The sequence below is a fragment of the Mercenaria mercenaria genome, chromosome 6 (genome assembly GCF_021730395.1).
Source record: "Mercenaria mercenaria strain notata chromosome 6, MADL_Memer_1, whole genome shotgun sequence".
NCBI classification, from domain to species: domain Eukaryota; kingdom Metazoa; phylum Mollusca; class Bivalvia; order Venerida; family Veneridae; genus Mercenaria; species Mercenaria mercenaria.
The window spans coordinates 46,294,049-46,321,908 of NC_069366.1; the positions used below are offsets into that span (position 1 = coordinate 46,294,049).

Below are 27,860 nucleotides of genomic sequence, written 5' to 3' on the forward strand. Positions count from 1 at the left end.
AGCATCAGATTTAAAAAATAATAAAGTGAAATAATTAATAGTCCCATAAAGACAGGAGTTACCGTTCCTCCCAATATGGCAGCCTCCATGCTAAAAAATTATGGACGGGTATGTAAACACTTGACAAAGGTAGACGGCTCCTGTTTAACCCAACAGATCAGGACCAAATTTATACAAAGATACAGAGGTCTACCACCAGAACTTGCAAAAACATGGAAACAAAAGAAAGAAGGTAGCATTTGGTTGATTGGTAGTCATCATAATTTTACAGCATAGTGACCTTGGTTAACTTGGACTGTATACCCCAATTTGGCCTGATACACTGATTTCATACAGTTTGCACTCATTTCATTTGGGCTAGTTGCAAGCACACAAAGAAGTAATATGAAAGTAGGTGCTACCTAAAAGGCAGAGCTCCCATGAAAAATCACCAGTGCCAGTTAAAAATTAAAGGAGTGGTGCTGGAATTATCTGGAATTATGGATTCGTTTAGGAAGTTTATGTTCTTTAGATCTATTAAAATTATTAATGATAATTCATGATTTCTGAATGCATGTTTTAGACTGCATCAAGATTAATTCTCGACATGTGAAAACTCTACAAATATTCTGTATATAATCAAAAGAAAGTTTGGTATAGATTAACATCTGCACCAAGATAACAGGGTTGTCAATAAGAACCGGCCGCCGGCCGAAATGGACGGTTCAAATGGCATTTGGGCCGGTTCAAATTCGAAAAAAAAAAAAAAAAATCGGGCCTAAATACATTAACCGCCGATTATAGTATTTTTAAAGCTTTTTTCACGATTCTGTCACGAAAATATAATTTGTATAAAGAACTCTCCATCCAGTCTAAAAATCGATATTACCCGCGGCCGTTTCCGTTCATAATACACAGCGTGTCATCGCGGGCGACATGTCATGGTGTATTTCATACACTGCCACGTGCCTGTCGATCTTTGACTCGAGTTAAAACACGCGATAAACCAATGACAGCTGTGGATGTAGAACGCGTGACGTATTTTATCGGCAAAACTATTTAAGCTCCGCCTTTACAAATGATGATATACGTACGTCATAATTGATGAAATCGAAGCTAACGTTAAATAGATGAAAATCATGTTTCACGGACTGAATTAATATTAGAGATCTATATGGAAAAATATTCATCAGTTATCGTAGTGTCAAAGTTATATTTTGTAGCAAAAACTTCGGAAGAAAGAGTGACGGGACATCCGCGATAATTTCCAAGAAATCATGAATGATGGTCCCGATTTAAAAGAAACGACAACAAAAAAAAACCTAAGAAATTATCCACAAGCTCCTAAATGACCTTTATATTTAATAATCCAACATCGCTCATAACTAATCTGTAAACAACAATTTTCGGATATTTTTCACACCTATTTACCCCTGTCGAGTGCTGCTTATTGCATTGTATAACAAAGCCAGGTGTTGATTATAATGTGTGACAACTGAGACAGATATTTAATTTCTATTAAAAAATTTTATTAATCACAATCAAATTTAGATTAGAAAATATATATTGGTTTACTTTTTTTCGCGGATATAGTTGTCGCCGTATCAGCCGGCCGATTTTTGATAAATATTTCTCTTAAATCATTTTAATAAGATGAAATGTCATGGTAATTTTTTATATCAGATACTGTCAGATGCTGTTAAACTGTCTTTGCACCACCATAATTTGTCAAACACATCCTTTAAACTGGAGATTTGGTCAATGTCTACGAAGTGTAACAGTATCCGGACATACAATTTTGGATATCTTGATTTTGATCAATAAAAAATCGAGGCTAGGGGTTTTGGATACGGATAGGTGGGGATGAGAATCGAACAGTTAATTTTCTATGCATAAACTTGTATTATTTCTAACTCTGTACAATTTGTTGTTGCCAGATTGTAAAAATTCATCTGGGAAATCTTGTTCCCCACAAAAGAAATATGAGTACAGGTTTAATTCTCAGTAGAGTTTTGAATTTAGATATACAGTAGTGCAATAACTGTTTGATTTTGCAAAGAAGTACAACAAAGAGTTGAAGTGTGGTGACAAGTTAGATATTAGCATTTCAGGACTTGAAAAATGCATTCAAGAACGTGTAAACTCGTTTTTATTATTATCTCCAAATTTACCAGGTGAGCTCATAAAAATGTGAAAATAAGGGTAAATTGTATTTAAAAATGCAGTGGAAAAGATGTTCTTAAATGCTTCCAAAATGCCCCAGAATGCAGGAAATGAAGCGCTGAATTTCAAAACTTTCCGGGGGGGCATGCCCCCCGACCCCCCTAGCTGGCCGCCTACTTTTCTATTTCAGCCTGTTCAACAAAAACTTATTGACAACCCTGTCAGATAAAGAAAAAAAAAACGTATTTGAATAATTTCTGTTATTCTTATTAAAACGCACTGCATCAACAATTTTACATAACTTATTATCATACTGGAAACCAGTCACAAAATGATAACTGCTTCAAATTGAAAAGCTTGAACTTTGAAAATTTCAAACCTAACAGAATCTCATTAGGCAAATAGCCAAAGGAATTCTCTGTCTTTGCATGTGAATGTTGGGCAATGAGGACTTAATGTAAAAAGTTAATGTTCCAATTCCAAATTTAATTACAATAGACTTTAGTTATACAATATTTTCAAAACTCATAATAATACAAAAAAAAATGAAATAAAAAATAAAAATTAAAAAAAAAATCTGGTCCAGGTGAGGTTCGAACTCACGACCTCTGGATTACAACGCAAACTCGCTAACCACGACACCATTGTGGAGTTATGACGTCATGAGACAAACATAAGTATATATAATAAAGTTCAGTAATGGCAGCGTGACAAAAGTCGTTTCAAACTGAAAATATTGTGTTTTATTTCTTTTTTTCTTCGTAGAAAATGTATTTAGCATTAATTTCTTATTATCAAACGCTCATTTGCATTTTTATTCAATATTCAAAGCAGTAAGCGAGACGCTTTTGTCAACTGTAAACAGTAAGCGTCTACTGACGTCTTTACTGATTAATTACTATGTGCATAGTGCACATGAAAAAATCCGAACAACACCGATTCCAAAAAGTACCACAAATTTCCAACTCGATAGTATACACAGTTAGATCTCTCTATTCATTTTATTTTTCATACGTTTAACCGTAATGCGACGCTGTCGGCGCCGCAAACACAGAATCGCAACTGAAGATAATCTGGCGTAGACACGTATGATGTATCACGGCATTAACCGGCATTATCTTATTGAAGCGTTTGCTGACTTGATCACTCGTGATCAAATCAACAAAAGCTTAAATTATTAAAGTATTCCACTGGCGAAACGGCCGTCGCAGAATAAACCGATGTGTGTCCAGTTTTCAAACGACCACTGTTGATTTCTCAGACTTCCCAATCATAAATTCATTTTTTCCCCTTGTAGAAAATACTAACAACATTAAAAAAAAACACACACACACTTAGATAACATTATAAACAAACAATCTGACAGAAAGTTTTTCACAACACAAATTTTTATCTTTTTGCTGTCTGTTTCATACACTGGTAGAACAAGATCTCATTCAGTTCCCACGTAATGTTGGCAAGATTTGCTCTATATGCCTTAATTTCAAGTTGCTAATCTATTTATTTTTATAGCTCTTTGAAGCAATCAGTCATCACTTTGATACACATGCGGGACATGCTTAGGCCCCCAAACAAAAAAAGACCCAATCCAAAATGTGAATAGTGAATGCAGAGTAAATTTAGTGAAACAAAAATTTAAATTTCATTTTTCATATTAACAATTTCAAAGATAAAACAATTAACAATTGCTATGATATCAGCAATTTTAAAGATTCATTCACATCAGCAGTTTTTAATATAACGTTTTTTAGACTGTAAAACAGTTTAAATACATGAGAACTTAATTTTGCAAATTTGCTCTGATTTGCACTATTTTATAAATTCTTGAAATGTTGAAATCATGATGGCGAAAGTGGAAACTAGAAAAGCATTTAGATATTGATTTTGATTAATCTAATCCAGACAGTGTTGTGACAGTAAAACATATATACTGATGCATACTTGTCATTTTTTTTGCATGAACTTTGGATTTAAGAAGAAAGAAATGAATATTATCAAAAATAATGTTAACAGTAAATGTTTCACAAATTTAGAAGGCCAAAAATAAAAAAATTTCCATAAACATTGTCATGAAGTGATTCACCAAATCTTAAACATCATTAAAAGATTCCAACAAGGATGAATTACAACTTATATCATTTGAATAACAGCCATAACAGTTGATAAATAAATTAAAAAAAACATTCTACTCATATCTGTATGTATCCAAAATATAGGCAATACAAAAACTTCTAAATTATGTATGGCTGAAATACCGGTATATTATTTTAAATTATCATAAACTATAATGTTACATGAAGTGAATAAAATCATTGTATAGAATTACATGTATATTCCTATTTATTGTATTTGACTATTAATTGTCCATCATTCGAAGTGAATTACTGATGCATACTTGAACTTTTACACTGTGATGATCTCACATGCAGTGCACAGGTGCAGTGCAGAGGTTCCTTAACTCTGTTTTGCACTTTTTCAAAGTTATGCCCCCTTTTCAGCAATTTTTAGTTTTTGAATGTCAGTAAGTGGTATCGCAGTAACCACTTGTAGGAACTGTTTGAAACTTTACACACTTGTTCACTGTGACGTTATGACATGCATACAAAGGTCCAATAACCCCATTTTACTATATCACAAATTTATGGCCCTTGCAAATATTTTGGTGCGATATGTTATCTCATGCATCGTAAGATGGCTCAAGACTGTTGCCTGTTTTGTGCTGGTTACTTCTACAGTTACTTCTACGTTTTCAATATTATAACTTTTTGAAAAGGCTTTCAAACAGTTGAGAATTGCTGTCCTCTGAAAGTTCTTGTTTTTGTATTAAGTTGATAGTTTAAAGTGTTAATTATCTTAACTTTTGATGTTGGAATAATGAGGAAATGAACAAGATGAGGTATATGCCTAAACGCTATAATGGTAACTTTCTATTTTTATAACAGCAGGAGGCAAGTGACCATTAAGTCTTCTTATATAATGAAGGAATTACACACATATTTTCTATCATTTTTTGTGAAGCCAAAGTAATTTAAGTTGGGCTGCAATCTCATATGGAAAAAAGCATGATTTTTCTCCACTTTGAAGGCCAAAATTCCCAGTTGAAAGCTGAAAAAAAAATAGAATACTCAGACCTTTTATGAAATTTCAGGTTTGAAAAAAATGCATTATCTAGATGTCATTTATCTTAAAACTGTCTTAACCCTCTAGAAAAAATATCCCAATTTGACATTTTCCCCCAGTTGTGAGCGAATGCCATGGACAAATTAAAACAATGTATACTTATTAGGTACTACTTAACATGACTTTAAAGTTAAATTTAGGACTGCTATAAATATGTTTTAATTAAGCTCCTGGGGAACAGTTTTATTATACATTTCAGCTATTTTATTTATTAATTTTGGTTTTTATCTTTCAGAAATAGAGAGGATCCCTCCAGAAGAAAATATGGCAGTAAATATTGGATTGGTTTCAAATGCCGCAAACCCAAAATTGACAAGAAAATGTCTGCGCAAAATGAAAACTGAACGAAATCTCGAAGAACTTGAGAGAAAGTCAAGGTTGAATGAATGTAAGAATTCCTTATAGAACATTAAGTTTTGTTAAGGGAATAACCAATTTTTGTATTTTATGGTGCGAAACTTATCTAAGGTATCTGTAGTATTTTTGCTAACTTGTGGTGATTCTTGCGGGCAAGTCAGTTTATAACTGCTAATATAGGTGCCAAAAATAGTACATATCGTATATACATCTACATCTACCATTTTACAGGTGTATATGCCACTAAATTGGTGGTGATACTTTGGTATTATTTTACCAATCTCAAAATTTATTTATGTTGATAGTGATAAAATGACATAACCATGTATCACAAAATATATTGGTAGATACATGTTAAAACCTGTTCACATCAGTATTGTGAAGCATGTTAATTAGTTATTAGCTCTCCTCAGCGCAAAGTGCTCTAGGGAAGCTATTCGTGATCACCCTGTATCTGTTATCCATTGTTGTCGGTCCTTTACATTTTCACTGTTAACACTTTAGTGGTCACAATTTGACCCACTGCACATATTATCAAGCTTTCATGTCCCATTTATTTCTTCTTGTGTAACACTCCTTTCAGACATTACAACTGCATTTTTACCTTGTACGCAATTCCTACAGTTTCCATCCTTTTCAAATGAAACTTGGTATACATAAATGTTAAACAGACATAAGCATATCATCTGAAATTTCATATTTAATTACTTTCTTTTCAGTTAACCCCTTTTTATGCCCCCACATTTATGTGATGTAGGGTAGCTGCAGTCCGTCCGTCCATCTATCCGTCACCTGAAATGTTGTATGTCCAACTCCTCTCAGACTATTAGCCTGATTTGCTTCAAACTTTCACAGATAAACCAGCGTGATGTGCAGATGACCTTAAAGGTTGCTGTGACTATTTTTACCACAGTTACGGCCCTGTTGCTAGTTTTGCTATATAGAAAATAAAGAAAAATCTTGTGTGTCCAACTCCTCAAACACTATTGAATGGATATGCTTGAGAGTTTCACAAATGAAGGAAATTGATGTGAAGATAACCATAAATAATAGACTTTTTATGTGGCTATTTTTAGGTCACCTGAGCCAAAGGCTCATGGTGAGCTTTTGTGACCGCTCAATGTCCGGCGTCCGTCATGCGTTGTCTGTCGTCCGTCTGTCAACATTTCCTAAAAAAAATCTTCTTCTTGAAAACCACTGGGCAGAATTACACCAAACTTCACAGGAATGATCCTTGGGTGGTCCGCTTTGAAAATTGTTCAAAGAATTTAATTCCATGCAGAACTCTGGTGGCCATGGCAACCGAAAAGAAAAACTTTAAAAATCTTCTTGTCCAAAACCACAGGGCCTAGGGCTTTGATATCTGGTGTGTAGCATCATCTAGTGGTCCTCTACTAAAGTTATTCAAATTATCCCCCTAGGGTCAAATATGGCTCCGGCCCGGGGGTCACATGGTTTATATAGACTTATATAGGGAAAACTTTGAAAACCTTCTTGTACAAAATCACATGGCCTAGGGCTTTGATATTTGGTATGTAGCATCATTTAGTGTGCTCTACCAAGATTATTCAAATTAGCCCCTGGGGTCAAATATGGCCCCGCCCCGGGGGTCACATGGTTTATATAGGCTTATATAGGGAAAACTTTGAAAATCTTATTGTACAATACCACATGGCCTAGGGCTTTGATATGTGGTATGTAGCATCATCTAGTGGTCCTCTACCAAGATTGTTCAAATTATCGCCCTAGGGTCAAATATTGCCTCGCCCTGGGGGTCACATAGTTTATATAGACTTATATTGGGAAAACTTTGAAAATCTTGTTGTACAAAATCACATGGCCTAGGGCTTTGATATTTGGTATGTAGCATCATCTTGTGGTCCTCTACCAAGATTGTTCAAATTATCCCCCTAGGGTCAAATATGGCCTCGCCCTGGGGGTCACATTGTTTATATAGACTTATATAGGGAAAACTTTGAAAATCTTCTTGTACAAAACCACATGGCCTAGGGCTTTGATATTTGGTATGTAGCATCATCTAGTGGTCCTCTACCAAGATATCCCCCTAGGGTCAAATATGACCCTGCCCTGGGGGTCCCAAGTTTTACATAGACTTATATAGGAAAAAAAGTTTAAAAATCTTCTTGTCTGAAACCACAACACTTAGACCTTTGATATTTGGTTTGTAGCATTGTCTTATGGTCCTCAACCAAAATTGTTCAAATTGTACCCCTGGGTTGAAAAGAGGCCCTGCCCTGGTGGTCCTAAGTTTTATATAGACTTATATTGGAAAAAGCTTTAAAAATTTTCTTGTCTGAAACCATAGGACCTAGGCTTTTGATATTTGGTATGATGAATTGTCTAGTAGTCCTCTACCAAAATTTTTCAAATTATGCCCCTGGGGTTAAAAGAACCCCCGCACTGGGGTCACTTAGTTATTATGTGAGTTATATAGGAAAAAATACTTAAAAATCATCTGATCCTATTTCAAAGACTGTTTAATTATAATTACCTGATGACCCCAGTAATATGATGTCACTTGGCTGTGACCTTGACCTACTGACCTACTTTCTTGTTTTTAAGATACAGCCTTGAAATTTTGATTGCACACAAATCGTAAAACTGAATTTCATTGACCATGAATGTGACCTACTGACTTTCTTAATATTTTATCATCAGTTTGACATTTGAAACATTTAGCTCATATTACTCAGGTGAGCGATCCAGGGTCATCATGACCCTCTTGTTTCAAGAATTATGGCCCTTTCTTAATTTCACAAAATACACCATATCGAAGAAATTTGGTTTGTTCAACTCTTCATACTTTTTTTGAAGGAATGGATTCAGAGTTGCCTTATCTAAACATGACCATAAAGGATGGGCTGTGGCCATTTTGACCAGTGTTATGACCTTTGTTAATTTCACTGTATAGGGTATAGTAAATTTTGTGTGTTGAACTCATCATACTCTTAAAAGGAATGAGTTCAAATTTGCAGAGGTGAAAAACCTTGATATGAAATTGCATTGTATGAGGGGGCATCCATGTCAAATGGACACAATTCTAGTTTGACATTATAATATAATTCTATCAAGCAATTTCATGGGGTACATGTGGGGTACATGTGCCATGCAATGTTGATATAATTCTTGTTAAATATATCTTCATGAACTTTTCTTGTTTTGTCCATCTAAATTGTTCTAATTACAATACCTTCCACAGTACAGTTTGTCATGACATACACATGTATATGCAGGGTTAAAACTATCATGATCAGGTGAGCAACTGTGGACCATCTTGTCTGACCCTCTTGTATATTTCTATATACTTAAACATTTATAACAAAACCTTTTCAGAATAAGGGAAAATAGAGTTTTCATATTCAAACAGTAACTGTTGTATATTGTTTATTCAACCTTTAGCCTGCTGCCGGCAAGTGATTTTGCCTTTGCGGCCAGTGCAGACCTGTCTGTGCAGGCTGATCTTGGTCTGCACTGTTCGCTATTCAGTCAGTAAATTTTCAGAGAACACCCTTTAAAATAATGAATGATACTGCCCAAATTGAATGATGGACCAGTCCATTTTAAAAATATAGGAGGGTAAAGGTTAAACTGTAAAAATCTGACAATATCATGTGTTTCCAGTGGAAATACCAATTGAGGAAATGAAAGAACAGGATTTTGAAGGTGGTGGGCAGCAAAGGATTCACAGTCTGGCAAGCCATTATGGAATATTTAGGGACCTTTTTGGAGATGCATACTTTTATCCAAAAGTAAATTTGAAGGTTGGATATTCTATAGAAGGGGAAGAAGATATGGTTGACCCTGTCTTTCATGGAAATACTCTTCTTCCAGAAGAGGTAGGTTGCTCAGAAAAAAAACAAAAAAAAAACTTTTTTCTTATTATAATATGAGGTTTCTTTTAATGTTGGGGCCTCCATGGCCAAGTGGTTAAGGTCACTGACTTGGAATCACTTGCCCCTCACCAATGAGGGTTCTAGTCCCACTTGTGTAGAATTCTTCATGCAAGGAAGCCATCCAGCTGGCCTACGGAAGGTAGGTGGTTCTACCCAGATCCCTGCCCGTGATGAAATAATGCCCGGAGGGGCATCTGGGGTCTCCTACACCATCAAAAGCCGAAAATTAGCCATATGACCTATAAATATGTAAATGTGATGTTAAACTCGGCAAAAACGAAGGAACAATTCTGTTAATGTCAGTATTCTGCTCTAATTTCGTATAAGTGTTCCAATCCAGTTGTTAGATAATGTTTACTAGTAGTAAAACTACAATAATACAGTCCGGATCAGTAATTCAGTTGTCTCATAGATATTATAGTGGAAGCTATCCAGCTGGCTTAGAGAGTGCTTATAGTTATACCAGTTTCGGACATGTCCCTGAAATTATGGTCATCATCTGTTTACAAACCCGAGTCTGTTAGGTTGGACTTAAAAAAAAAGATATTTGTAAAGTACCTGTAGGATTGTTGGAACTGTCAATGAAGTAAAATTAATGTAAAATGAAGAAGTTCGGACTGAACATTTCTCTTTACTTTTCCATTATAGACAAGTAGGGCACCATGTGTGCACTACAAGGGAGAGCCAGATAAGCTTTACACACTCTGTATGACAGCACCAGACAGTCATCTAGAGAATAATTCCAAGGAGTATCTACACTGGATGGTGTAAGTGCATAGTAACCATGTTGGGCACGATTGATTCTGCCTTTGTGACCAGTGTAGATCATGATCAGCCTGCATGTCCGTGCAGTCTGATCATGATCTGCACTGTTCGCTTTTCAGTCAGTGTCTTTTAGGTAAGCACCCCTTTTAACAGTTAATGGTACTGTCGAAATTGTAAGATGGGCTAGTTCATTATAAAAATTTAGAAGGGTAAGGGATAGTTACCATGGCAACAAACATGCTATCTTTGTTGGGGCCTCTCAGTTTTGGATTTAATGGAAATTCCATGTTGATTTAAGTAGTGCAGAAGAAGACAGAATGTCAAGGAATCATGATTAAGTCAGAAAAATAATTGAATGCAATATTTTGTCCACAGCATGCTTAGCTTAGTAGGGAGAGTGCAGATCTACGGACTGCAGGGTCATAATAATTATTATGTTCTCCGTGACGATTTGATAAAAGACATTGTGTCTTAAATCATTTGTCCTCCACCTCTGATTCACATACGGAGAGATTTCCTACTTGACCCAGTGTCTGTGTCCATTCTGCGTCCACACCTGGGTTAAATTTTTGATGCACTTTCTCTTTATTTCTGTAATTACTTGATGGAATTGTTTTGTTTCAAACTTACAATAGAAGTATTTCTCATCATCACCCAAATTATAAGACACAAGGGCCACAGCTCTTGCACTAATATTTCTTGAATTATGCCCCCTTTTAATGAAAATTTTAGGTTAGATTTTGGTGCACTTTCACTCTATCTCTGTTATTTCTGAATGGATTTTGATTCAAACTAAAATTGGTTGTTCCTCATTATTACCCATGATGTATGACACAAGGACCGTATCTCTGGCACCAATATTTCATGTATTATGCCCCCTTTTTGTCAATTTTGTTGCACTTTCGTTATATCTTTGTTATTTCTGAATGGATTGGATTCAGACTTATAAAAGTGTTCCACATTATCACCTGTATCATATGACACAAGGTCCATAACTCTGGCAATAATATTTCATGAATATTGCTCCTCCCCTTTTTAGCTTGACTATACGAAGTATATGGAGAGCTATCCTACTCAACCCGGCGTCGGCGTCCTTCCGCATCCCCACCTTGGTTAAAGTTTTTTTACACTTTCTCTTTTTTCTCCTTATCTCTGTAATTACTTGATGGATTTGTTTCAAACTTAAAATAGTTATCCCTCATCATCACCCACATCATATGGCACAAGGGCCAGAACTCTCACACCAATATTTCATGAATTATTCCCCTTTTTACTTAGAATTTCAGGTTAAAGTTTTGATGCACTTCCATTCTATCTTAATTATTACTAAATGGATTTGATTCAAACTGAAAGTAGTTGTTCCACATCATCTCCCACATTATATGACACAAGGTCCATAACTCTGGTACCAATATTAAATGAATTATCACCCACTTTTACTTAGAATTTCATGTTAAAGTTTTGATGCACTTTCACTCTATCTCAGTTATTACTAAATGGATTTGATTCAAACTTAAAATAGTTGTTCAACATCATCACCCACATCATATGACACAAGAGCCATAACTCTTGTACCAATATTTGATGAATTATCTCCCCTTTTTACTTAGAATTTCTGGTTTAAGTTTTGGCGCACTTCCACTCTATCTCAGATATTACTAAATGAATTTGATTCATGCTTAAAGTAGTTGTTCCACATCATCACCCACATCATATGACACAAAATGAGTAACTCTTGCACCAGTGTTTTATGAATTATGCTCCCTTTTTGCTTAGAATTATACTTAAGGTGCTCGCAGACTTTCACTCTAACTCTGTGATTACTACACACATTTGACTCAAACTATTGTCCAATGTCATCATCCACAATGGATTCATTAAACACTCCAGTGATAGCTCCAGCTTCCTCAGATGAGCCCTTCTTCTTAATAGTTAAGCATGCTATCTCCTGTGATAACTCCGGTTCATCATGAAATGTGATGTAGTACTTGATGACTTATGATTTTTATTTTCATTTTTACAGATGTAATATACCAGGGTCTTTTGTGGATGCAGGAAAAACTGTCAGTGATTATTTACCTATATTCCCAGTACATGGTACTGGTTACCATAGATATGTGTTCATTCTGTATCAACAAGATCAGCCAGTCTTTTTCTCAATTCAACAGACGTCCAGAAATAGGTAATAATGAAATAAACCGCACCATGAGAAAACCAGCATAGTGGCATTGCAACCAGCATGCATCCGTGCAGTCTGGTCAGGATCCATGCTGTTTGCTTTCAAAGCCTATTGCTATTAGAGAAACCATTAGCGAACAGCATGGATCCTGACCAGACTACACAGATCCGCAGGCTGGTCTGGATCCATCTCATAGTGCGGCTCAAAAAACACTCTTTTTCTACTGGTTATGTTTCTATAGGTTTTTTACTCTCAAGCTAATGACTAATATTAATAGTAGGCTTCTAGTTTGACCAAGATCAATTATTTTTGGGTCCAAGGTGACAAAAATGTTTGGAGACCATTCTCAGACTTCCAGCATCTGATTGGTTGATTTTGAACTCATTCTTTAAATTGACCAATGACAGGAAGCGTTCTGAGACATCTGCTTCCTTACACTCTTAAATCTAGTGAAATCCATACCTATGTAAAAACTTAAGAATTATGATTCTTAAACCTTGTCACCAACTTTGGCTGTTTTATCCGTCTAATAAGACATTGTCTTACAGTATTAACAAATGTGGCACCGACAATACAGAAGTTTGATTTATATAGATTAAATATATCTATTTTTTTTTTGATAAACTTACTTGTCAGGGGTGTAGGTCATTTAATCTTGTGTTAGAAGAACATGATTTAGTTACTTGAATGTGTTTGAGCTTGGTCAGATTGGTAGGTGGATTTAGTTCAATCATACTAGCATTTTATTGTGCTGTTTAACAAAGATATACACAGATATGCAAATAGTACATACATTTTTACCACAAAACAAATAGATTAAAAGTCATCCAGGTGAATGAATTAATTTTGACCAATTTTGATTTTCTTATTTCAGTATAGGGGTGCTATTCTACTCGCCCTGGCTTGGTTAAATGTTTTCGGCAACCTTTGTTTTTTTGTGATCGCCCAGTGTCCATCGTCGTCCGTCCGTCAGTCATCCGTCGTCAACAATTCAACTGTTAACACTCTAGAGGTCACAATTTTGGCCCAATCTTAATGAAACTTGGTCAGATGTTACCCTCAATAAAATCTTTGACGAGTTTGATATTGGGTCATCTACGGTCAAAAACTAGTTCACCTGAATTAGTCAAATCAAAGGAAAAGCTTGTTAACACTCTAGAGGTCACAATTTTGGCCCAATCTTAATGAAACTTGGTCAGAATGTTACCCTCAATAAAATCTTCGACGAGTTCGATATTGGGTCATCTGGGGTCAAAAACTAGGTCACCAGGTCAAATCAAAGGAAAAGCTTGTTAACACCCTAGAGGTCACATTTTTGGCCCAATCTTAATGAAACTTGGTCAGAATGTTACCCTCAATAAAATCTTGGACGAGATCGATATTGGGTGATGTGGGGTCAAAAACTAGGTCACCTGGTCAAATCAAAGGAAAAGCTTGTTAACATTCTAGAGGTCACAATTTGGGCCCAATCATAATGAAACTTGGTCAGAATGTTACCCTCAGTTAAGTCTTTAACAAGTTTGATATTGGGTCATGTGGGGTCAGATCAAAGGAAAAGCTTGTTAACACTGTAGAGGCCACATTTATGACCATATATAAATGAAACTTGGTTAGAATGTTAATCTTGATGATCTATAGGTCAAGTTCAAATCTGGGTCAGGTGGGGTAAAAAACTAGGTCACTAGATCAAATCAAAGGAAAAGCTTGTTAACGCTTTAGAGGCCACATTTATGACTGTATCTTCATAAAACTTAGTCAGAATGTTAACCTTGATGATCTTTAGTTCAAGTTCGAATCTGGGTCATGTGGGGTCAGAAACTAGGTCACAGGGTCAAATCAAAGGAAAAGCTATTTAACACTGTAGAGGCCACATTTATGACCATATCTTAATGAAACTTGGTTAGAATGTTAATCTTGATGATCTATAGGTCAAGTTCAAATCTGGGTCAGGTGGGGTCAAAAACTAGGTCACTAGTTCTAATCAAAGGAAAAGCTTGTTAACACTCTAGAGGCCACATTTATGCCTGCATCTTCATGAATCTTAGTCAGAATGTTAATCTTGATGATCTTTAGGTCAAGTTCGAATCTGGGTCATGTGGGGTCAAAAACTAGGTCACAAGGTCAAATCAAAGGAAAAGCTATTTAACACTTTAGAGGCCACATTTATGACCATATCTTAACGAAACTTGGTCAGAATGTTAATCTTGATGATCTTTAGGTCAATAGGTCAGGTGAGCCATACAGGGCCTTCATGGCCCTCTTGTTATTTGTTACTATTGCTTATATCTTACAGTAACTTCGCATTAACATTGTCCAGCATACAAACAATGTATGTGCAGTGGGTGGGCCCATTATACCCAAGGTCAAGGTCACCAAGGTGTTATACTTAGGTTATTTTTAAGGTTAATGTTTTTGGCAACCTTTGTTTTTCTGTCATATCTTTGTTACTGTTACTTATATCTTACTGTAACTTCACATAAACATTGTTACTATTGCTTATATCTTAGTTTAAGTTCACATAAACATTGTTCCAGCATACAAAGTATGTGCAGGGGCTGGGCCCATTATAGCAAAGGTCAAGGTCACCAAGGTGTTATACTTTGGTTATTTTTAAGGTTAAAAGTTTTTCGGCAACCTTTGTTTTTCTGTCATATCTTTGTTGCTTATATCTTACTGTAACTTCACATAAACATTGTCCAGCATACAAACAAAGTATTCGCAGAGGCTGGGCCCATTATACCCAAGGTCAAGGTCAAGGTCACCAAGTTGTTATACTTTGAATTATTTTCATGTTAAATTTTTTCGAAAGCTTTGTTTATAGACATACCTTTGGTACTTTAAAAGATAATGACTTGAAATTAAAAATATTTCTTAATAATCATCATCTGCCTGTGTGGTTACAATCCCCATAACTTGGTTTGTATTTTTGATAGAATTATGCCCCTTTCATACTTAAAGTTTTTTGGCAATCTTCGCTTTCTGGATATAACTTTAGTACAATATAAAATAATGGCTTGAAGCTTCCTTTTAAAGTAGAGGTCTCTTATCGAGACATAAATTCATTTTACTGTCAAATCGCCAAATAGTAAAGCGTGCTGTCTTACAGACAGCTGTTGTTTTTGTTTTTTGTTCATCTCTTGAATTGTTTTGTTTCCAAGACAATGATTCATATTCGAATGAAATAATGGATCAGAGGGATAAATTTAAAAATAATGCATTGATTGTTTGTTTTGTTTAATTTAAGCACCTCACTAGCAGAGCGAACCTTTGACACCCTAGAGTTTTACAGGAAGTACCAAAAGGTGATAACTCCAGTTGGTGTATGCTTCTTTCAGGCCGAGTGGGACCAGTCTGTCAGAAATGTGTTCCATAATGTGTTGGGTAAATTCAACTTCTTTCTTTTCCGTTCCCTGTCAGTGATTCACTTCAGGAGTTTTATGGTTTTCCACCCGCTACATAAAGTGGGATCCTGCAATAAATCTAATTTCTAAGAGATTTTTTCCCCGTGAAACTTGGTATATAAATAGGAGACAATGTGGAAAACATATATGCTATTTCATTTTCTATGTTTGCCAACCTGTCATTCAGTCACATATGTTGTGTTTTGTTGTTTCTTGCCTACCTGGCGGGGAAAGTATACATTTGTCCGAGCACGCGCCATGAATAGATATTCCTGTCTTTCCCTAGGGAAAAACCTTGTCTAAAATAGCGTGCACTTAGGTGATGTCACATAGTACTGGCACTATTATGACGTCATAAACATATAAATAATGTCAGGAAATACCCAAATTTATTTGTCTCCATGATCTATTTTGAACGTGATAGGCAAGAAAACTGATCTAACATGTCTGCCTGTGTAAGACGGCTGTTTTCCATACCCTTGGGACAGCTTGGATAAAAAACCTTGCTAATTCTCGGTTTCTCCATTCCAAACTGTCCCTCAGGTAGGGAAAACCTCGTCTTACACAGGCAGGCATGTAAGATCCTTATAAAGTTTAAGAGTTAACGATTTTTTTTCTCACAAAACCTGGAACATAGGTAGAAGACAATATGTAGAATATGAACATATGAACATCAATTCATTTTGTCTGTCTGCATTTCCATATCAGTCACAAAGCAGTTTGCATTAACTTTTAACCCTTATCAGAACTTCTATTGCTGGACCAGTCTTGTTCTGAACTGTTATTTAGATTTCAGTAATCATCATATTATAACAGTACCTTGATTTGTATTCGGTTCGTGTGGATTTGTCAAGAACTGCATCCCATAAGACACTTATGCCATGTGTGATCTGGCCTTGCAAAATCCACAAGAGCTAAATGCATAATTCTAGATCAAGGTACTCTTTTAACAATCCTTTATCATATGCATACATGCATACCTATTCTAGTGTTATATCAGTCAAAACTGACTATAACTTTGGATATATAAGTCTGAAAACTTGATTTAAACAGTGAACTTTTTGACACACATGAACTTCTCGACGCTGCCATTACGACATTGCTGATTGAACTTTTTTTCTCAATAAAAACATGCTGTATTTGAGACAGAAAATCGGTAGTTATAAACTAAGTACACGTAAACTAAACCTAACACTGGATTTTTGAAGTAACAGTTTGTACTTTTATACTAGATAAGACAAGATATAGTGACTTATGTTGAACAGTATAAACAAATGCTTATTTTCACGTAAAGAATTTTTGAGTCAGTCAAAATTTTTATGTTGATTTATCATTACAAGAATAGCGGGATTATTGTTAAATTATGACAATTAGATACATCAGTTATGGTAAAAATCAAGAAAATGAAATAACTTGCACATCACAGTGCCATTTAAGAATCTCCCTAGACGGAATATTACATCAAGATTTGCAGTTTTTTCACCAAACAGTAATGTTAATAACACAATATTTGGTTTCTTTTGGGGCAATGATTGAACAACAAGTTCATCAAAGATTTTAACTTTCATTGAAGATCACATCAGGAATCACTAAATTGCAATATTTAATCCCCCGCCACAAGTGGTGGGGGTTATAGGAATGGTCTCATCTGATCACCTCATCAAGGCGATGTGCAGAACTCATGAGTCAGCCATGTTGACTCAAGGTCAAGGTCACAGGTTTGAGCCTTCCAATTCGTGTCCGCTCTGTATCTCCTAAACCGCTTGAAGGATTGTCATGAAACTTGGGTCAAATGATCAGCTCATCAAGACAATGTGCAGAACACAATAAAATTAGAGTCAGCCATGTCGCCTCGAGGTCAAGGTCACAACTCAAGGTCAAAGGTTTAGGACAAATTCATTGATATTGTCATACATGGACTGTAAAATCTACTTAAAAACATAATTACTTCCACCCAGTACCATCAACTCTTTCACTATCAATAACAGGGGTGGGGGATTTAACTGTCTTTCAGACTGCCTACCATTTTTCAGAACATCACTAGTAAACTTGTGCCATGATTGAAATCTCAGCCTCTATGTTATTTCTAGATATACATCTTTACATGAAATAATAAATCAGGTTTAAGTTAAAAGGACCTTGAGTAGTGTTTCATGTACATGATATGTGAATATTTACAGATATGAATGAACCGAGGTTTGAGTTCCTACCTCCAGCAGAAGCTGTGCCCAAGCAGGAATTATGGCCAATAAGGGAACCATTCAATGTGTAAGTGGACAAATTTTTTTTCCATAACATAATACCGTACATTATACATGTACAGTAAAACACCGCTCGCTCGAGGTCGCAAGGGGATGAGCAAAATGCTCGAGTTATCCGTGGTTTCGAGCGACCCATATATTGACCAACATACGAAGAAAACTGAAGTTTGCTTTACCAATGTTGTCATCGGGACCATTTGCAGAGTAAACGGTGATGCGTAATAATAACATACTTGTGACATTTAAAACAAAAACGTATTACAAACGTTATCTATGATAAACGTAATTTGTAAATGGCACATGTGAAGAACAACTAAGACTTTTATCTTTATTTATCAACAAGTGCATATCAGAATTATCGTCTCAATTTTATGAAAAGTCTTTACTATTTCCTTCTTTTGCATGCAAACAACTGCTGATTAAAATACTAAGATCTCATAACTGTCTTCTCGATCCTGAAGAAAAGATGTTTTCAGTAATCAGTAACTGATCGAAATTTGATCAATAAAACTTGTCTTCAACATTTTATCAATAATTAATCTCATTATAAGATTAAATATACCAACAAACAAACATATAAGATAGTTGGGGAGTAGACCACGCAATTCTCACGGTGTGTGAAAATGTTTGATTAACCGATACATTCTGACTGCCGAAGGTCTGAAAAATTTTGACACCTCTGCTCGAGTTTGCCAGAAGAAACTAAGAATAAATTAATACACAGGGACCAGGTGTCATGCTCGAGCGATCGAGTTATCGATGCTCGACCCAGCCATGGTAATTTCACATAGAAAACAGAAGGAAATCGGCCGGGACCACATGAATTGCTCGAGTGAGCCCGGGTGCTCGAGTCATCGATGCTCGAGCGAGCGGTGTTTCACTGTATATTGAAATATATTCACAAAGTGAAAATTACTGCTTTTTACAGCTAAGCTTAAACCTTAAGCCTGCTAAATTTCTAAAATGGACTGGTCCATCATTCAATTTGGGCAGTACCACTTACTATTCGAAGGGATGTTCACTGAAAATTTACTGAAGTCGCAATTCACTTTACAAATTTGGTGGATCATAAAGCAGGCATTTGCTAGTGTTATTGAAAAGAAAATAATTTGAACTCTTTTCTGTATCAGGTACCTGGATCGTTACCGAGATGTGAAGGATATAGGAGAGGAAGTGTTGAGAGAGAAGTTGCGCACAGCAGATCCTTTCAAACCAAGAACATTACCACGAAAGTTTCCCAATGTGTATACGCTACCTAAAGACACTCCTTCCTGGCTACGAATGAAAATACATGAACAAAAACTTAGAAAGTCATATTGGAAGGATTTGGATGATTAGTATTAGATTTTTTGCATAGACTTTGTTTGAATAAAAGTATGATTATAATATTGTAGGAGTTCATTTTGTTGTATGAAAGGCTGAAATTGGAGATTGGTGTCTCTTTTTACGAAACTTACTTTTAAGTGAGATCATGGTTGAGTGGGTAAGGTCACCGACTGAATCACTTACCCCTTATCAATACGGGTTTGAACCTCACTTTGGGCGCTGAATTCTTCATATATACATAAGGAAAACAAGTTACAACATTTTAACTATCTGTAAATTGATTGCTATCAAACTTTCATAGTTTACACTAACACTGTACCTTCTAAATGGAATTTCAACGAGCCATCAGAGAAAGTAAGCTCGACTTTTTTGATGCTGAATAGTGAAATAGAGCATATCTGAGTAAACTAGAGCTACCACCTGAGCAATTAATACCCCAGATGTGAAAACAGTTGTTTGGGTCATGATGTGGAACAACTATTTTAAGTTTGAATAACCGAGATAGAAGGAATATGCATAATAATTTTGACTTATGCAATATGATGTTGGCAATGTCATATCATAACGTTTTATCTTCTTAGTTTAATCTGAACAAGAGCTGTCCGTAAGACAGCGCGCTCCACTATTTGGCGATTTGACAGTAAAATGAATATAATATGTCTCAATAAGAGACCTCTACTTTAAAAAGAAGATACACCATGGGGCATAACTCTGTCAAGAACACAAATTAGAGTTATTGGGATTGTTACCACACTTGCAGATGACGATGGTAAAGATATATTTTGAGTTTCAAGTCATAACCTTTTAATATAGTAACAAAGTTATGTCCAGAAAGCGAAGATGGTCAAAAAATTTAAGTATGAAAGGGGCATAATTTGGTCAAAAATACAAATCAGAGTTATGGGGATTGTTACCACTGAAGCAGATGATGATGATAAAGATACATTTCAAGTATTAAGTCTTCATCTTATATTGTACTAAAGTAACATCAAGAAAGCGAAGATTGCCAAAAAAATTTAAGTATGAAAGGGGCATAATTCTGTCAAAAATACAATTAGAGTTATGGGGATTGTAACACACATTATAAAAAAAATGTTTTTAATTTGAAGTCATTATCTTTTAAAGAACCAAAGATATGTCTATAAAGAAAGCTTTCCAAAAAAATTAGCATGAAAATAATTTTAAGTATTGACCTTGGGTATAATGGGCCCAGCCCCTGCACATATTTTTTTTGTATGCTGGACAATGTTTATGTGAACTTACAGTAAGATATAAGCAATAGTAACAAAGATATGACAGAAAAACAAAGGTTGCCGAAAAACTTTAACCTTAAAAATAACCTAAGTATAACACCTTGATCTTGGGTATAATGGGCCCAGCCCCTGCACATACTTTGTTTGTATGCTGGACAATGTTTATGTGAAGTTACAGTAAGATATAAGCAATAGTAACAAAGATATGACAGAAAAACAAAGGTTGCCGAAAAACTTTTAACCTTAAAAATAACCAAAGTATAACACCATGGTGACCTTGACCTTTGCTATAATAGGCTAAGCCCCTGCACATATTTTGTTTGTATGCTGGAACAATGTTTATGTGAACTTGCAGTAAGATATAAGCAATAGTAACAAAGATATGACACAAAAACAAAGGTTGCCAAAAAAATTTAACCTTAAAAATAACCTAAGTATAACACCTTGGTGACCTTGATCTCGGGTATAATGGGCCCAGCCCCTGCATATACTTTGTTTGTATGCTGGACAATGTTTATGTGAAGTTACAGTAAGATATAAGCAATAGTAACAAAGACAGGACAGAAAAACAAAGGTTGCCAAAAAAATCTTTAACCAAGAAAGCTCACGCTGACGCCAGGCCGAATAGAATAGCCCCCCAATTCTCCGAATAGTGGAGCTTAAAAGTAAAAAGGGGGCATTATTCATTAAATAATAGTGCCAGAGTGATGGCAGGCCCTAGTGTCATAATTATGATTTGAGTGATGTGGAACAACTAAGTTTAAATCAAATCCATTTAGTACTAACACAGTGAGAGTAAATGTGCATCAAAACTTCAAATACTAGATGTGTGTCCAAAGGACACTGGTGCCCCCACTCCTGTCACTGTGCATATTTTTGACAAAGTCGGGGTCGAAAACTCTGTTCTGGTTGTTTGAAATCATAGTTAAAACACCAAGTGCACAACTTTCATCACATGCTTAATAACAATCCTTTCAGGTTTAATGACTGTAAGTAAAAAACTTTTTGAGACATGCACAATACAATATTTGGATGAATAGACAAAGGCAAATGTAAATGCCACCCTTTTTTATTGGGGGATATTTCTGCCAGTTATGGACCCTTTTATCATATGATGTAGGGCGCTGGAGGGAGTATAATAGCTCTCTTAATACATATACTTTTTATAGTCAAACAGTAAGACAATGACAGATGGCAATGAGCGGAAGTATAGAGCACAAGGTCCAAAATAAAGATCTAGATTACCCCCCTTACTGAAATTAAGTTTTGTGCAGGCAGCTACTTTGCAACAACTATTAGGAATCTTAGAAACTAACCCCAATGACAGATGGTAACATAATTTTAAGTCTGGCTGGCACCTGGATTAGCCAGTTGAATAGCATCCTAAAATGAAGAATATCACATCCCAACAGGGGTTCAAAAAGTAAAGTCTGTATTCAAAAAAAACATTCATGTGAAACATTATGGCCTATTTGCAGGGACTACCTTAGCCTGGAAAATTAGGGAGAAGTGACTTCTCCCTCCTGGGGAAATAGGGAGAAGTTTTGAAATTTTGGGAGAAGTTTGGCAAACGTGAGACAGGACATTGCTTACATGCATTAAATAACAATAATAATGTTTATTCAGTTCCATTTGTAGTATTATCTTTTTATGACATTAATAAAAATGGTGCAATGTTTCAACAATACAGTACATATTTGCACTGTTTTACTGAAAAATGTTTGAAAACTTGACACAACAAATCTTTCCACATATAACCAGTACTTAATATTTCTCGGATTTCTTCCTTCCTAGAGCAGCTTTTTCACTTATGTGAGCATTTTGAGTTTAAAAATTTTATATTAGTTCCTTCAATTTGACAAACTACAGAGTTTAAAAAACTCTCAAACTTACAATGAAATGTTATTTGTATTGATCAGTAGATAAAAGACTTAAAAATTAGGGGCAATATTTTTTTAAACTACGTATTTTGACATAAAAAATCTAAAAATTGGTTAAATGTATTACCTCCCTTTAACACATTTCAAAATGTACTAAAAGAGTTGTCTGCTATTTTTATCAAACAACAAATTTAATAGTTTGTCAAGGGCCTTATATTAAACTTATATCTATATTTTTAATGAAAGAGAAATGAAGATCAAAATGATTAGTAAGCAGATCCCGATGGAAAAATAAACGTCAGGAGTAACGGGTAGTCTACATTGTGATGGCAATAAAAATTTCGAAACGATTTTTATCCGAAACCATGAACGTCTCCTTATAAAGTACCGAGGGCGTTCGGTTGACCCGAGGTTCCGTGTTTTGACCCGCGAGAAAAACTCGAATTTGACCCACACAAAAAAAAGTGTCCCGTGCGTCGGCTCGATCCGCGATATGCGTCTCTGGTTCTGCTTTGTCAATCAAAATCACGGTGAATTTGAATTTCAATGTTGTTCGCCGCCACAAACGGAAGTATGACAGTAGGCGGAGCGTCGTATGTAAACTAGCACGCGCCGACTGACACGTAATAATTAGGTTTGTAATTCGGAAGATAATTATCGCTGTTTTACGAAGTTTTCGGGCTCTCTGATCTCCGATTTCGGTCAACTTTAATTATTACTCTTTCATTCTTTAATTATCGTTTACTGCAATCACAATAAATGCAAACAATTAGCAGCTTATCCTGCGGCGTCAATCTGAAATCGAGTGATCATCTACTGTTGTCCTGGACACGTTTCGCCGCGCGTGCCTCCCGGTGACATCCTGTGTATTGCGTATTGTGTTTACAGACTTTACATAACCGAGATGTATAATCTCGGCGCACTTTATTGCCGATTATGTTTTCCTTTCATCCAATTTTAGGGCGACTTTAACTTCGCTTTTCTGGGCGGGAAGGGCGAAGTGAAATATTTTAAAGCGAAGTTATCGCTCAACTTCGCCTAAAACGCAGTCCCTGTATTTGATTGACTCAGTCACTCTTAGCTCCTATTAAGCAAGAACTGTTAAGACGCTTTTTCTGATGGCAGCGTAAAGATACACTTTAAATTCATTGTTTCAATGATACTTTTAATTTTAAATAAAATGTACATAATACAACAACAAAACACCGTATAGCTGTCCAAGTGAAGAAATCCTGTCCATGTTAAATATAACCGGGATTAATCCTAAATGATTAATATATATAATGAATCACGAGAATTGTTTGATATTTGGGAGACCCATACTAGTGTTATGACTTTTAACATTTAAGTTCATGAATCGATGCTAGCTACCGGTAAATCTTTTAAAATTTATTAATGACAGTTCTAAGAGATAGCTTCTGTCTATATGGTTCACCATGATCACAATATAAACAAAACACAGGAGAAGTATGAAGAGACTGTCTGAAATAATGTACATGATCTCCAATGTTTGTGAACACTCCCTGAGTCAATTTTCCTGTGCTTTCACCGAGTATTGATGATCAGCTGAAGCTGTAACCTGAACCGTCACTGTAGTTGGTGGTGGTGTCGGACAGGTGACTTCACTGACATTGCCAGCGTGGGCCAGAAATAAATCCTTCAATACGCTTAATTCCTTTGAAAGAATCGTAACCTTCTGTTCTAACATCTCATTCTCTTTCCTCAGCTTGTCAACCTGAGCTAGAGTCTCTTTTGCTTTAGCACGGCTTTTTTCACGACTTTTACGTACAGCAATATTGTTCCTCTCCCTTCTTGCAACGTATTCGTCACTAGATTTCTCTAATTTAGCTCGTTTTGCATTTGGGCTGAAATCATCAGAATCGTCCGAGCTCTCGCTTGATGGGAAAGGTTTCTTCATTGGCATTTTCATGAGCTGTCCTTTGTTTAAACTTCTGCTATCTGAATTCAGACATGAACCTGAAATTCAGATAAAAACACTTGAAAAATATAAAGTAACTATAACTGATATTATACAGCTACAGTGCTTTAGGGTATAGCGGATAGCTAACTAATTTTTCCTGCATTCCAATTCAAAGAAATGAAAATAGTAGCTTTTATTCAGTATATCAGACAGAAAACATCTATTTTTCTTAAAACATTCAGCTTTTCATAAAAATTCATATGTTTTTTCTCCCCACGCCATTGTTTACATATGAGCTGATTTAGGGTGTACAGGATAGCTTTGGTCATTTTTTACATTATTAGTTTAAAATCCACATCTTAACAAGCTTTACAAGATTTCTTTAATATAAATCAGAATAATAATGTATTCTCTTTTCAAAAACATTCAGCTTTTTAAATTTCTATCAAATACTTTTCATTCACTGACGTTTTTTACATATACACCAATTTAGTCTGCAGGGGATAGCTTTATTTTACATTTGATGACATATGAAAAATAACACAACAAGCAAATATTTTAAATGTATGTCAGAATATGTGTTTGCATGCCAGTAAAAGAATGATATGAAAATTTATACAATAATTCAAGCCTAAATATAAAATTTATCAATCTATCCTCTATACCCTAAAATCCGCTATACCCTAAAGCACTGTAGCTGGCTTGTACAGGCATTAAATCACAATTATACTTCTGCTAAAGCGAACTTACTTCCTGAAATGATGGTGAAAGTAAGGATACGGCCAAATTTTTTTCAGGAAATCTGGAGCACTTAAATTTCCTTGGGATAAATCTGTGAACTGCTACATGTATATATGTAACAAAAATTATGTTAATGGAATACTGTTAACTAAAATACTGTTTTGATCACTCTAGTTATGTACCAGTTTGATTTCTGATAGGCAGTGGCTACGATTACGGTACCGTAATCCTAGCCTCCGGTTCTAGGATTACGGAAGTTCCGTATTCCTAGACAACCCTATGAGGATAGGCTAGGATTACGGAAGTATTTTAAAAGGCATAAAGTATATATGTTAGGACACGCATAAATGATGTTGTAAACTTACTTATTTCACTTATTTTTTCATGCCTGCCTTATTATTTCGTGTTTTCTATCCGCCGTTTTGGGTTAGTATAATCTTAATGGCGGCGCGCGGAAATATATTAGAAATATAAGTGTCAGAGTTAGATTAAAAAAAAAAGAAAAATCTATACTTTGAATTTTATGATTTATAACCATGTTGTATGTTATTAAATACCATTTGTGTTGACTTGATGAAAAAAAATGCAGGTATATACGAAACATAGATACTTCTATAATATTTCCGCGCACCGCCATTAAGATTATACTAACCGAAAACGGCCGATATTAAGTGAAATGAGTAAGTTTACAATGTCATTTATGCATGTCCTAACATAGATTTGATGCCTCTTAAAATACTTCCGTAATCCTAGCCTATTCTCATAGGGTTGTCTAGGAATACGGAACTCCCATAATCCTAGAACCGGAGGCTAGGACTACAGTACCGTAATCGTAGCCACTGCCTTTCTGATAACTCATTTTCACTGTATCAATTCCAAGAAAATTTGTTACTGGAGACACTGGTTCTAAATATTACATTTATATTCCTTAAATAAACACCTCACTTCACTTACTGTGCTAATGTGAATTGAGTACCAGTATGCTAAATAAATGCTAAAGAAACTGCTGATGCAACTAATGGGTTACCAATTTATTCGGGTATTGCGCAATAGTTGTGAAATGTTTGTAAGAAAAAAAATCCCTGTTGTTCATCATTTTGTCGTCGTTACATTTGTCCCAGCAAGAAGCACAGCAGGTAAGCTTTTCCAATTGATTGTATTCAAACATAACATTAAAGAACTGTAGCAAGATATATATTTCTCAGTGAATAACCGGTGCAAAATTCCAGTTACTTCCGAAGATACACTTCATTTTTGTTAGCACCAGCTTTTTGTTTGTTAGTAATTCGTGTGAAAACCTTTCAATGAAGATTTCTGAGTATTTATTTCAAAATATGCATCAATGCAATTTCAATTCCTTTCAACTTACCTTCGAAAAACAGCCTAAATATTTTCGTGAACTTCTCACAACAGTGTGTAACTTGTTCAAGAATTGATTTATTTCCCTGACGCAATTAATTGTATCCCGGTAATGAACTTGATACACAGGAGATCTGTCCGAAAAACACGGGAACCACACATGACATCATGATTTTAAACCAATCGGGCTCTAGCGATTGATTCATATCGGAACAGACAACGCACTTGTTAAGTTTTATTACAAATAATTGGATAAAATAGAAAAATAATTAAAACCATGTTTACCTTTTAAGAGTAATACATTACGTTTTACCAAGTAAGGACAAAGGCGGCCACTTGTAAGAAGTTACAGAAGGTGTCTCCTCCATACGGGAGATAATGGTCTTTTTGTGTGTGTAGCAAATAAAAGTTATCTCCCTTTGACCATGCAGAAACAACTTATTAATTTTTATAGCTCCTTTGATTTAAATTTTCCACCAAAAAATTCTTTTTCACGAAATTTGTTTTGTTGCACTAACCAAGGACTTCAAAAACTAAGGTTGCTGAGTGACATGAAATAAAAGTAGACGTGGTTAGATCTAAACCAAAAATATTTCTATGGTAAAGCAAAATCGAAGCACTGTTGTGATGTAGGCACCAATGCACAGCCCTTTTTTTCTTTTGAGATAAATTCTAGTTTTAAATATCGAACACTTCATGTGGTTTAGAAGTAAGCAATACACTCAGCAGGAAGGTCTAATACGTATCAGTTGTTCCAGCACTCAGCAAAAATAAAAAAAAATGACAAAGACAACATTATTCAGCAAACTATATATATATAGCAATATCAGTCCTTATATTTGTAAAGAATGCTGATTAATGATTTATATTGCTCTTTGATAATTAGTGCAATTTGTTTTAAAACTTCTGTTAATACATCTGGAGTCGTGTCTCAAAACAAAACATAAAAAAATGAGTAGATCTAACCATTTATTAATAATTGATCTTGTCTTGGAACTTCTGAAAATCTGTATTGAAATATACTGTTTGATACACTGATATCATCAATTATGTACAGGGCGTTCGCATAATGTGAACGTTTGTTTCCTTATTAAACGTGAATACTATGAAAATGATATCTGTTCAGTTCGATCATCTATGAGCTAGACATTGCAGACTAAAGGAGTCACGGGACGTCAGTC

At 35.3% G+C, this 27,860-nt stretch overlaps 2 protein-coding genes across 2 annotated transcripts; one reads left to right on the forward strand and one right to left on the reverse strand.

The window, feature by feature from the left end:
- Positions 1-51: 51 nt before the first annotated feature.
- LOC123549010 (39S ribosomal protein L38, mitochondrial-like) lies at positions 52-19,587 on the forward strand. Its single transcript, XM_045336766.2, has 8 exons — positions 52-232; positions 5,558-5,710; positions 9,322-9,536; positions 10,242-10,360; positions 12,382-12,540; positions 15,782-15,918; positions 18,119-18,206; positions 19,330-19,587. The coding sequence occupies exons 1-8, from the start codon at positions 76-78 to the stop codon at positions 19,535-19,537; spliced, it is 1,236 nt and encodes a 411-aa protein (XP_045192701.2). The 5' UTR covers positions 52-75; the 3' UTR covers positions 19,538-19,587.
- Positions 19,588-23,806: 4,219 nt separating this feature from the next.
- LOC123549009 (CCAAT/enhancer-binding protein gamma-like) lies at positions 23,807-26,844 on the reverse strand. The gene is made up of 2 exons (XM_045336762.2): positions 26,690-26,844; positions 23,807-24,635 (listed from the first exon to the last, which is right to left on the reverse strand). The coding sequence occupies exon 2, from the start codon at positions 24,586-24,588 to the stop codon at positions 24,187-24,189; it is 402 nt and encodes a 133-aa protein (XP_045192697.1). The 5' UTR covers positions 24,589-24,635; positions 26,690-26,844; the 3' UTR covers positions 23,807-24,186.
- Positions 26,845-27,860: the final 1,016 nt, after the last annotated feature.